This window comes from Liolophura sinensis, chromosome 8, assembly GCF_032854445.1.
Source record: "Liolophura sinensis isolate JHLJ2023 chromosome 8, CUHK_Ljap_v2, whole genome shotgun sequence".
NCBI lineage: Eukaryota > Metazoa > Mollusca > Polyplacophora > Chitonida > Chitonidae > Liolophura > Liolophura sinensis.
The window spans coordinates 54,565,940-54,578,418 of NC_088302.1; the positions used below are offsets into that span (position 1 = coordinate 54,565,940).

The 12,479-nt window shown below is 40.4% G+C and overlaps 1 protein-coding gene across 5 annotated transcripts in view; it reads right to left on the reverse strand.

Moving 5' to 3' along the window:
* The window catches only part of LOC135472268 (uncharacterized), a 60,152-nt gene that overhangs the window by 7,820 nt on the left and 39,853 nt on the right, over window positions 1-12,479 (reverse strand). For 4 of the 5 annotated variants that reach the window (XM_064751686.1, XM_064751688.1, XM_064751689.1 and 1 more), the window contains 2 exons: window positions 736-4,763; window positions 63-211 (listed from right to left, as the gene is read on the reverse strand). In XM_064751686.1, the coding sequence (XP_064607756.1) occupies window positions 63-211; window positions 736-4,763 (4,177 nt within the window). Of the gene's footprint in view, window positions 1-62; window positions 212-735; window positions 4,764-10,781; window positions 10,840-12,479 lie in introns of those variants that run through there. The other variant, XM_064751691.1, reaches the window with a different exon arrangement.

Here is a 12,479-nt window from a genome sequence, read left to right on the forward strand (position 1 = left end):
ACATGCCAAATCAGTGAGAAAAAAACCTATAAATGCAGGATTTGTGAAAAACAATGTATTACCTTGTTCTGTCTTTTCTTTTTCTACTGGTTTAGTAGACACAACTAGTTTGATAATCCCTCTGGGTAAAAGCCTCAGTATCTGCTGCACCTTTGTGTCGGGAAGGCCAGTGATCTCTGTTCCATTGACGCTCAACAGGTAATCCCCAACCCTGTAAACAAGAAACATACCCATAGTTCTGCTTCACAAGAAATTGGGCTCTCCATGAATTAGCTACTAATAACTTTAATAACTGAAAACACTAAAATCCAATTTTAATAATTTGCATTTTTTCAATAATTAATTTAATGAATTCCTTTTTGTTGTCTCCATCTATAAACATTTTAAGGGACTACTGATTAGCCAGGTAGGTAAAATCTGCCGACCAAAGAAACACTGTTTAAATTCATTCCAGCTGGTTCATAAAACTGGCCAGGTACTTGGCCGTCAGATTGTATTCGGTGAGCTTTCCAACTCTGAATCATATAAAGCCAACAAATACACCAAATAAACCTCCAATGAAATACATAAAACGCCAGATTAATTCCTCAGAAATACAGTTTTCGGCAACTTTATGTCAAAGGATCATTGCAACATGTTTCTTTACACCAATGTTTGGGGAAATCTGGCAGAACATTATAATATAAATTTAACGTAATGAATATTGTTCAGACAAAAATGGCAAAGAAACCATACCTTATATGGCCACTTTTCTCAACAGGGCTGTTTCTTTGAATGTCAGAAATCCTATAAAAGCCATCAGGCTTCCTCGTCACCTTGATGCCTAATCCAAGAATTCCTGAGAGAAGGTCAATCTGGAATGGACCCGTCTCTGACCGCTTGTTAATTTCAGCCAGCTTGAAAGACGGAACAGGTGCTGGTTGAATGTTTGCACCAGATAGCCTGTTGATCTTTGACCTGTCCAGACTTACAGTTTTTATCACTGAGGAAGATCCCAAAGAATTCAATTTGATTGGTGTGAAACCCCTCGCTGTGAAGGCTTTAATGCTTGGGAGTCTCCTTGAGACAGAATGATCAGCTACAGTTACTGGAGCCAAGGCTGGCGGCAGAGTAGAACTATTTCTGGAGACTCCGGAGTTGCTCTCTGTAGAAGTTATGAGATTTTCTTCTTTTGGAGACTCTCGTAATGATTCCTCAATGTTTTTCGGCTTTAAAGGCTCAGGTCTAACCTCATCTGATTTTTCCCCAGTAATTCCATCAGATGTGGACAACGATGGAGTGTCAGTGTTTGTTTCTGCTGGTGATTTCTCAGTTTTAACATCTACTGATTTTACCACAACCGGGATTATTTTGATATCAGATGAAAGAGCATGCGCCTCTATACCTCTGTCATTAAGACTAGGTGTTTCTCGGGCTTGCTCCATAGGCTTTGTCACAGGAACAATCGTATCCTCCTTTATCACAACTGCTGGTTCGGTTATTTCTAATTTCGTTGTGAAGTGTTTATCAGCAGATTCAAGTTGGGTAACAAGTTGGTCCACAAATGGCTGACTGTTGACTTTTTCTGCCTTCTCAATTTCTGTGTTTTTCGTGTCTGGGCTACGTCTGGAAGCTTTAACCGGTAAAATATTTTCGAGATGGCCCTGATTCTTCATACCATTGGTTTGATTGTTTGCAAGATTAGGGGTCTCGGAAGATTCTTGTTGACTTGAGATCAATGAGGTAGATGATGGATTGAACGATTGTGGAGAAACAAAACTGTTGGCAGATTCATGGTGTCCATTTAAGGCCACAGAACTGTCATCAGGTTTGACCAATTCACTTGATGCACTTATATCAATCATTACATCACATACATTAGTTGTCTGAACATCATCATCTTCCACTTCATTGAGAAACATTTCATCAACTGGTGGTGAAGCAGATTCTCTAGGCACTGCCAATGGCACAATGTTATCCTCCTGCACAAGAACACCTGTTTGTTCAGCTGAATTAACAACACGAGATTGTCCATTACCTTCTAAATGTTGGACCAGAGAATCCACTAACTTGGGAAATACTTCATCTTTTGGTTGGCCACTAACTGTCATATCTGCAGCAATTGAATCAGTAGCATCAGGCCGCCTGGGAACTTTTACTGGGACAATGACATCTGGATCATCCCGCCTGGACTTACGGCTTTTATTTGTCTGGTCCTTATTAGAAACCTCCATATCAGAGCGTTTACTGTGAGAAGGTTCTGGACGATTAAACATTAAATTACTATTTCTTAGCTGTGCTTTATCATCAATTGCATCTCCCTTATTTGATCGTTCACCTACATTATCATTTACTCCACTTGTTGGTGTCACCAATTCTTCATCAACAGTTAAAGTTAAGTCCGTGGAACTCTGGTTATCTTTTGTCTCATTCTCCTCCGCTACCACAGAACCAGATTCTCTTAAGGCTTGTACAGGAATGATGCTTTCCTCCTCTGCAGCTGCTGTACCCGTTTGTATTTGGCCTGATTTCAGGAACTCGTCATTTTTCTCTTTCTCATCCAAATTTTGTACCAATGAATCCACTAAGTTAGGCATGGCTTCCTTTTTAAGTAGTTCATGTTCCATGTCATCCACTTTTGAACTTACAGGAGGTGACCGTCTTGGGGCTTTCACTGGAATGATCACCTCCGAGTTCCTTTCATTTTCCTGTTTGCTCGGAACAGAGAATTTGGCAGCATCTTCAGAATCATATTTTTGTGTTTGCTCAATGAAAGCTGAAACTTGCACAACTGATACATTTTGTTCAGCTGACCCATGATTAGCACATGTCTGCTGCAGTGTAGGAGACATTTCTGCTTTTAGCTCCTTTGCTTTGTCTGACGGTATTATCAACTCTTCCTGTACAGAAACACTCATGGTTTCTTCCTCTTGCTTCAGCGATGCTTTCCCATCATCTGCATTGCAAACTTCTACTAAGCTGTCCACTAATTCAGGTAAAACTGTTTTATCAGGTAAAGATCTTGGTGGAATTTGCACATCAGAGGCCCCTTCCAAGTTGATTACAATGTCTCTTGGAGCATGGATAGGTGTTATGTAATCTTCCACGCAGCTGGCAGGTTCACTGTCTTCCAATGAAACACCTTCTCTCTGCTGACTCTGCTGAGCTGTAACCATGTGTTCTTCCACAATGCATGGCTCACAGGGTAATGGCGACTCCCTGTCATTCACAGATTCACCAGTATACAAAGAAACAGCCTCTCCGTCAAGATTTGCTTGGAAATTCTGGTCCGGTGCACAAGTCTCTGACTCTGTCACAGACAAGGTGATGATTTCCTCATTACTTGGGGCATGATCAAGACATGAGTGTTTCACATCATCTGGGTGAGATGAAGTGGAATCTGTTTTCATATCCTGAGGCTCAGATTCATCTTTCATAACATCTTTGTTGCTATCCTCAACTTCTTCATAGGCACTACCAGTTCTGTGGATAACAGTGGATCCCGAGTGGCTTGAGAATGTCGACAGGGATTCCTCCTCATCTCCGTCTGTAGCACCTACCACTCTTCCACTGAGGATTTGCTCTACCTCAGATTCTGTATTAGCACCCGAAAGATCTCCTAAATCTGAACCTTGTTTATAACCAGAAGTGTTTTCTTGTGGGGGTTGATAAAACAGTCTTTCATGCGCTACAGCAGGTGTTTGTATTCTTTCAAAATCCAACAGGTTTTCAGAAGCAGATGATTCAGAAAATAAACCAGAGTCCCCTTCAGAAGGGCTGGTCTGATGATTGATTCCCTGAGTCTTTTCTAACAAGTCATCAATATTTGTCACTGGCACATCATTATCAGCTTCAGTGATAAATTCCGTTTCACAAAAGGCACTTTCCCAAATATCTCCATGTCCATTCTGGTTCGACATTTCACCAGATGCATGATGGGACATATCTGCAAACTCTGCAGGGGGAGGTAACTGTGAATTTGACATACTCACAGACTGTTTGGTTCCCTGAGGCTCTATGTTCACCAAATCATCGCAAAAGTCTAATAGCGGGCCATTGTCATTTGAACTTACTGCTGTTTGAGAGGTAATCCTGACGGAAGACTGATCTACTGTTTGTGCATTAGACTGATCTGCTGTTTGTGCATTACTCTTCACATTGTTCAAAGAATCTAACCAGTCCAAATCTGAAGGCTGCACAATCACAGCAGCATCATGGCGCTCAATTTTCTCAGCTGATGAATCAGTCATTTTCAAAGATTCAGGTAATCCATGTGTATAAAAAGGATGAACCTCTCTTTTTGATGTTGGCGTTTCAGATCCAACAGACGTGGTTGAAATGGGTGTCAAATGTGAGCCTAAAGTCGGTTCAGCGTAAGCTATTTTGAATTGCCTGTGGCTAAACACCTCATTAAGTTCTGGCTGGTGGTAGTTCTCTAAATTGTTCACTGATAGCTCTGCAGACCGATCACTACTCTCCTCCTCGGAATTGGTTAAGCTGCCTTCTGTGTCAGAATCAGTGGTGTCTGAGGTACTGTCCAACCCTGATGAATACCATGAGACGTCTTTCCTCCTGCTTGTGTTCACACTAATCCGCAGCCGCTGTCCGCTGTTGGCAGGCCTCAGAAGGGTAAATGTCACGTTTTCATTCGGCTGCTTCAGAATAGACATACATTCTGACTGGACAAGGTTCTGGAGGGAAGTGTTGTTATAGGAAAGCAGACGATCTCCAACACACAAGTGACAGTTTTTAGCACAGGGTCCACTTCCCAAGAGACGTTTTATCTGGAAACAGAAGAGATCATATTATGCCTCCATTAAGATTCCCACAATACATCAAGATCATATCTGAATAACATCAAAATGATATCTGAATAACATCAAGATGATATCTGAATAACATCAAGATCATATCTGAATAACATCAAGATCATATCTGAATAACATCAAGATCATATCTGAATTACATCAAGATCATATCTGAATAACATCAAGATCATATCTGAATAACATCAAGATCATATCTGAATAACATCAAGATCATATCTGAATAACATCAAGATCATATCTGAATAACATCAAGATCATATCTGAATAACATCAAGATCATATCTGAATAACATCAAGATCATATCTGAATAACACAAACTTTTCAGAGAAGAGATCATATGTTTACTAATTTCCACACTGTTTAACATCATATGGCAGGTGGAAGAAACCCGAGGGCTGGGGTAGGTTCCTCACGCAATGTACAGTTTAGACACACCGTATTGGTGGAAGTCGAGTGATTTTCAAAGAATGTTAGACTACACAAATGGTCACACATCGTGGATAAATTGTTGTGACCAAAGCCCCTAATCTGTGAGACAGGGGGAATCTCTGAAATTCCTGTCTAAGGTTACTTTTGAACCAGCATCTGATGTGTACTAGCATTTTTCATACAAAAGTAATCAGTCTAACAATATATTCATTTAGGATTCTAAAACTAAATGTCTGTGAGTAGTTTCAAACTTTCAGTCATGTTCATTGAAATTGTAAACAGGTGTCAGCATTCACACTTCAAACTGCACCATATGTTCGCAAGTTTTCTCCTAACTATAGCACCTGTGAAAATTGCCCAATGAGCAATGGATAGGGTTCCAACTAAGTCAAGGTACATGTAGACCACACGAAGAACTTGTTCTTAGTGCTGTGATCTACATGAGTCCACAACATACACACCTGAGTTCTTAAACAGACACCTAACAAAGCAACAGGAGAATAAGGTATGGAAAGCGAATGGAGAAAACTGTGATATAATTATAAACTTAGTCAAGCAAGGAACCAGTCAGGGCGTGTTTAATTAACAGCTTTCTGAACATTTATCCACACAAGTCCATGTAAAGCAATACATATACCTCTCTCCCATTTTAATGCCACAAGGCCATTTCCTAAAGAAAACATGCCACTATCTGATTAGCTCAGAATGCCTTTTTCCTTGAGTGCACACTTCTGTGAGCGACCGCATTGGTGAGAGGCTCCTGGGTCTTTACGCTGTGCTAGCGCGCTAGCCAACTGAGCCACGGAGGCCCCCAGATTTAAAATAAAGTACAAGTATATTTAACCATGTCAGTCACTTCACTTCATGTGTGTAAATACTCCTCTGTACTAGTCCTGTGCTCATGGAACATATCACATATGTCAGCTACATGTACACAGAAAGCTAATCATTTCAATGAGGACACATGTATATAAATTACACAGTCTAATTAATCACTTGGTTTATCAAGTTAATTACCACACCAGAAATTTCCTTACATTTTTTTATTGTTTAAATTCTTGCACATGTTTCAATGGAAAAACAGGCCTTAATTCTGAATAACTAATTAAATCTTGTTTTTGTGATGAATTGGAATTTGTTTTTGAACTTTTAATTACGTCTCAGAAAACACAAAACTGCACAACTGCAAAACCTGTATTCTCCATACAGCAGGCTACACACTTGATGATAACACCTAATGGTGTAGTTTTGTATTATGTATAATTAATTAATCTACAGTTGTCAAGAAAGTCACATATCCTGCTTGAGGATATTTCTATCTTTCACCCGTTGTACATCTGAATTTATTTTCATATTTCACTTTTGCTCACAAAATGATTGTCTTGAATCAGACATAGTTTATCTACATGTTTATACAACATTCTCTGTACATTCTTAATACATTGTACAGCAATATTTCAATATACATCTCCTCAAGTCTGTGTATAATCACTCACTGATCAGGCTTGTCATATTGTAAACACTTCAGTCACTCACTGATCAGGCTTGTCATATTGTAAACACTGCAGTCACTCACTGATCAGGCTAGTCATACTGTAAACACTGCAATCACTCACTGATCAGGCTTGTCATATTGTAAACACTGCAATCACTCACCGATCAGGCTTGTCATATTGTAAACACTGCAATCATTCACCGATCAGGCTTGTCATATTGTAAACACTGCAATCATTCACTGACCGGGCTCGTCATATTGTAAACACTGCAGTCACTCACCGATCAGGCTTGTCATATTGTAAACACTGCAGTCACTCACTGATCAGGCTAGTCATACTGTAAACACTGCAATCACTCACTGATCAGGCTTGTCATTGTAAACACTGCAATCATTCACCGATCAGGCTTGTCATATTGTAAACACTGCAGTCACTCACTGATCAGGCTAGTCATACTGTAAACACTGCAATCACTCACTGATCAGGCTAGTCATACTGTAAACACTGCAATCACTCACTGATCGGGCTTGTCATATTGTAAACACTGCAGTCACTCACTGATCAGGCTTGTCATATTGTAAACACTGCAATCACTCACTGATCAGGCTTGTCATATTGTAAACACTGCAATCATTCACTGATCAGGCTTGTCATATTGTAAACACTGCAATCACTCACTGATCAGGCTTGTCATATTGTAAACACTGCAGTCACTCACCGATCAGGCTTGTCATATTGTAAACACTGCAATCATTCACTGATCAGGCTAGTCATATTGTAAACACTGCAATCACTCACTGATCAGGCTAGTCATACTGTAAACACTGCAATTACTCACTGATCAGGCTTGTCATATTGTAAACACTGCAATCATTCAATGATTAGGCTGGGTAATACTGTCACCACTGCAATCATTCAATGATCAGGCTGGGTAATACTGTCACCACTGCAATCATTCAATGATCAGGCTGGGTAATACTGTCACCACTGCAATCATTCACTAATCAGGCTGGGTAATACTGTCACCACTGCAATCATTCACTGATCAGGCTGGGTAATACTGTCACCACTGCAATCATTCAATGATCAGGCTGGGTAATACTGTCACCACTGCAATCATTCAATGATCAGGCTGGGTAATACTGTAAACACTGCAATCATTCAATGATCAGGCTGGCTAATACTGTGACCACTGCAATCATTCAATGATCAGGCTGGGTAATACTGTCACCACTGCAATCATTCAATGATCAGGCTGGGTAATACTGTCACCACTGCAATCATTCAATGATCAGGCTGGGTAATACTGTCACCACTGCAATCATTCAATGATCAGGCTGGGTAATACTGTGACCACTGCAATCATTCAATGATCAGGCTGGGTAATACTGTCACCACTGCAATCATTCAATGATCAGGCTGGGTAATACTGTCACCACTGCAATCATTCAATGATCAGGCTGGGTAATACTGTCACCACTGCAATCATTCAATGATCAGGCTGGGTAATACTGTCACCACTGCAATCATTCAATGATCAGGCTGGGTAATACTGTGACCACTGCAATCATTCAATGATCAGGCTGGTTAATACTGTCACCACTGCAATCATTCAATGATCAGGCTGGGTAATACTGTGACCACTGCAATCATTCACCAATAATGTCTGCATGTATACATGTGATCAATGCATTAAATAAAATGCTAAAAAAAAGACCCAAAAATTAGTAAGTTAATTAAGAGAACTATGCAGCATGTGGAATGTACATTCCTACCCAGACTGGAGGAACCTGTATTATTGTACATAATGCTTTTCATTTCCTGACAGATGATGTGACTATATATGGAAGCCCATGCTCCAAACACAGTACACTATATGAGCTTTCAAAAAACAATGTCACTATCATGAAACATTAATGAGGAATACAATAAAGGGCTAATATTTATGCCACATATATCTTCTCAAGTATTCCCACAATTCATGTTGTGGTATGTCCTACTGGTACATGCCTGAAATGTCTCCCCTGAAGAGCTATATGATAATTACCTCACTGAAAGTCTTGACCCGCATAAGACTTTTAGCCAAGCTTATTCCAGAACAATGTACAACTGTGCAGACTCAGGTAGCTATTCTTACTTTAATCGCTCCTCACCCCCTGCCCTCATCACTCATGAGGTCACATCAAGAGAGCTAAGGGATTTGCTTGGGGGTACAAGAACATACTTTATATAGATCCTGCAATAACAGGCCAAGTTATAAAAACACATGTACACGTCCATGCATGTATGTTGCTGAAATCAACTCAAGTCTGATACTCGATAGTGTAAAAGCACAAGAGGGAATCTTGAAAATTCGCCATTCACCATACTGCTACAAATAAATTAAATTAAATCGTATGCTCGTCAACACCTTAAAACCATCATTAAAATAATGAACTCAAATTCGGAGCTTTGCAGCCTGGAAAAGATTTGAGTGCTCGCATGGAGATGTCAGGGGTTATCAACAGTTTGCATTATATCTCTAACAAAAATGCCTGGTGTCTAGACTTTCCTTTTATCTAAATCGACATCACAAATGAAATCATACCCTTGTATATATCTGTATATCTGTACAGAACTGAGCCAGATGCTAAAGGCTCTCCATCTGATTTGTCCACATCCATCAGGGATTGCCTATGAGAGACAACGCGCCATTAGCATCAACATGCCTATCTGCAATTAACACACTGGACATGCTGCTACAATACATTGGCCTAATGTACACTCCTTGTTCGGTGGTCCAGATTTTTCAGGGCTTTTTTCTGTTATTGTTGCGGTACTTCATAACCTCTATATAGAACTTGCAAAAATCTGACATACAGCCACATTCTCGTACCAAAGGTTCTTATGTGAAATAGCACAAAGGCGAGTATTGTCACAGCACTTGTAAAACACGCCATGAGCACGCATAAGATATACAAGCTACACGACATGCACACTGGCCTTTTCACATCTGTGCGAAGTGAATCCCTGTCACTGTTGTTACACAACATGTCAGATGTGCATGCCCCAGATACCACATACCACAGTGGAGGTGCACCTTCATGTATAAATGTTGACATATAAACACAGATCATGGCCATTCAAGGTGTGGGACTGACAAAACAAACAAGAGTTTAATACCTAAACTCACTAATCCTTCATTAAGCTTTTCATGGCCCTATTCCATGGAAGGTGAAAACCATCAGTGGTTGTCTACAAAATCACACGTGACCACATGCAGAAAAACGGAACCTTGGAGGGCTACATTTTCTATACTGTGATAACCCATAAGACAACTTCCTAGCGGCGAGTATTTCAGATTTCATCATATGTAGGTGACTAAAGTTTACTTTGAAAAACAACTCCATTTGCAATTAGCATGCAGTTGCTATTCCTTACAAACCATTCCTGTAGGGGCTACAATACATGTTATGTTCAGGTAGGCGAATGGACACAAACCTTACCAGCAAGGGTTACAATACCTGTGACATTCAGGTAGGTGACTGGACACAAAGCTTACCCGTAAGGGTCACCATACATGTGACATTCAGGTAGGTGAGTGGACATAAACCTTACCTTGTACAGGTTACCATACCTATGAAATTCAGGTAGGTGAATGGACACAGAGCTTACCCGTAAGGGTTACAATACCTGTGACATTCAGGTAGGTGAATGGACACAAACCTTATCTTGTAAGGGTTACCATACCTGTGACATTCAGATAGCTGAATGGACACAAAGCTTACTCATAAGGGTTACAATACCTGTGACTTTCAGGTAGGTGAATGGACACAAACCTTACCTGCAAGAGTTACAATACCTGTGACATTCGGGTAGGTGAATAAACACAAACCTTACCCGTAAGGCTTACCATACCTGTGACGTTCAGGTGGGTGAATGGACACAAACCTTACCTGTAAGGGTTACCATACTCATGGCGTTCAGGTAGGTGAATGGACACAAACCTTACCTGTAAGGGTTACCATACTTGTGGCGTTCAGGTAGGTGAATGGACACAAACCTTACCTGTAAGAGTTACCAACCCTGTGATGTTCAGGTAGGTAGAGAGACATCTGGAGATCTGACATAACTAATCCCCATTTCATGACCTACAGCACATTCATGTGTAATAAGGCCTGGACAAGATGTCAGCCTTTGTCAGATGACCTGCGGCCCACACCCAGGGAAATCACAGCACAATGGGGGTGTCTATATTAGGCTTACCAGTAACAGGACTGTGTCTGCATGACATTAGCCAGAGCGACCCTTTTATATTACAGATGCTAGGTCTGCTTTCAGATGGCACACTTGTGTGTGATACCTGTACAGGTACGCCGAGGCGGAATTCACAACGTCCCACTTAAGGCTGTCTAGTCCTTTCTGTTACAGTATTTTCATGGAAACACCTTACAAGCCTTATAACCCAGCAATGCTCAGGTGTTTATGTATTTTATCCATGGGGATTTTTACCCATCAGCTCTAAGCATGATCTACTGACATTCTGTGTCTTGCTGATACAATTTCACTGAGACAAATTACCTGATGTGCGTCTGTGTGTGATCGCAGCCAAAATACACACACTCTATAAAAATCCTAGACAAAGCAATGCAAATCAACGTGCAAATCTATTTCTGACAAAAACAAAGGACCCAGTCATGTCCCTATTGAGCATAATAAAACAGCATAATACCTGTGTACACATGTACAGAATTGTATTCTGAGGGCATGTAAAAACTTACAGACTGTTTAAAGCTTGAGCAATTCTAGTAACTCCATAATTCTTGCATTACCCCTCAACCTGACATGCGCTGATCATCTTTAAATCTGCAGTATTGATCAGGTACACAGTTAATCTCCAAGCCTTCCCAGAAGTGTTCACCTCAAGCCATACCACCCTCACTCTGCCAGCACTGATTGCAGCAGCTAGATTTATACATGACCTGCTCTGATGCAAGAGCGTGACCAACGTCCTATCATATAACATGCCTGACTGGACTACAACTCACCTGTACTGAGTCATTACCTGTCTGAGGTCTAAACTCATACATGTGTAACATCTGATTATATGGGATAACATAGGCGAAGGTTCAATTGTCCACCATGCAGATATATTTAAGATGTTTGTCACAGTAACATATCTACATGTGCATCTGCACAAAGCAAAACAACCATGCATGCAGTCCGCTATGTGAAGAATTCAGGTGTGCAACTCTTAACATGCATCAGACTTCACACCTGACAGCAAACATTTAGATGATTATCCGAGTTACTTACACTATAAGAGAGTTACAGAAATTAACTTTAGCATGTCAATTTAGTTAGGCAGCACAATGAATATGTTGGCACTATGACCAGCCTGTTACAACAAAAACATTGCGGTGAAATAATTGTAATCAAGCAAACCAACAAACCCATCAAGGCCAAGGGCTCCAGTCTAGAATTCTATCCTCGCAGGTACCTGCATGGTGGTGGGTGTGGTGAGTTTCCTCGACGTATATTATTCTCTATTACAACTATGAACATAAGTTTAATGAACTAGAGGCTGTGCTCAATGCTGACAACAAACTTTTGTCCAGCAGATTCACATGACAGCCACATGGCAGGGGTGTGTCATACTACACATGAAGAATGTAACCTACACCGGGACCTGTAACAATATGAATAACATTATATATAAGCACTTCCTTTCTCAATTTATGAAAATAATAAATTACAATTTATTCA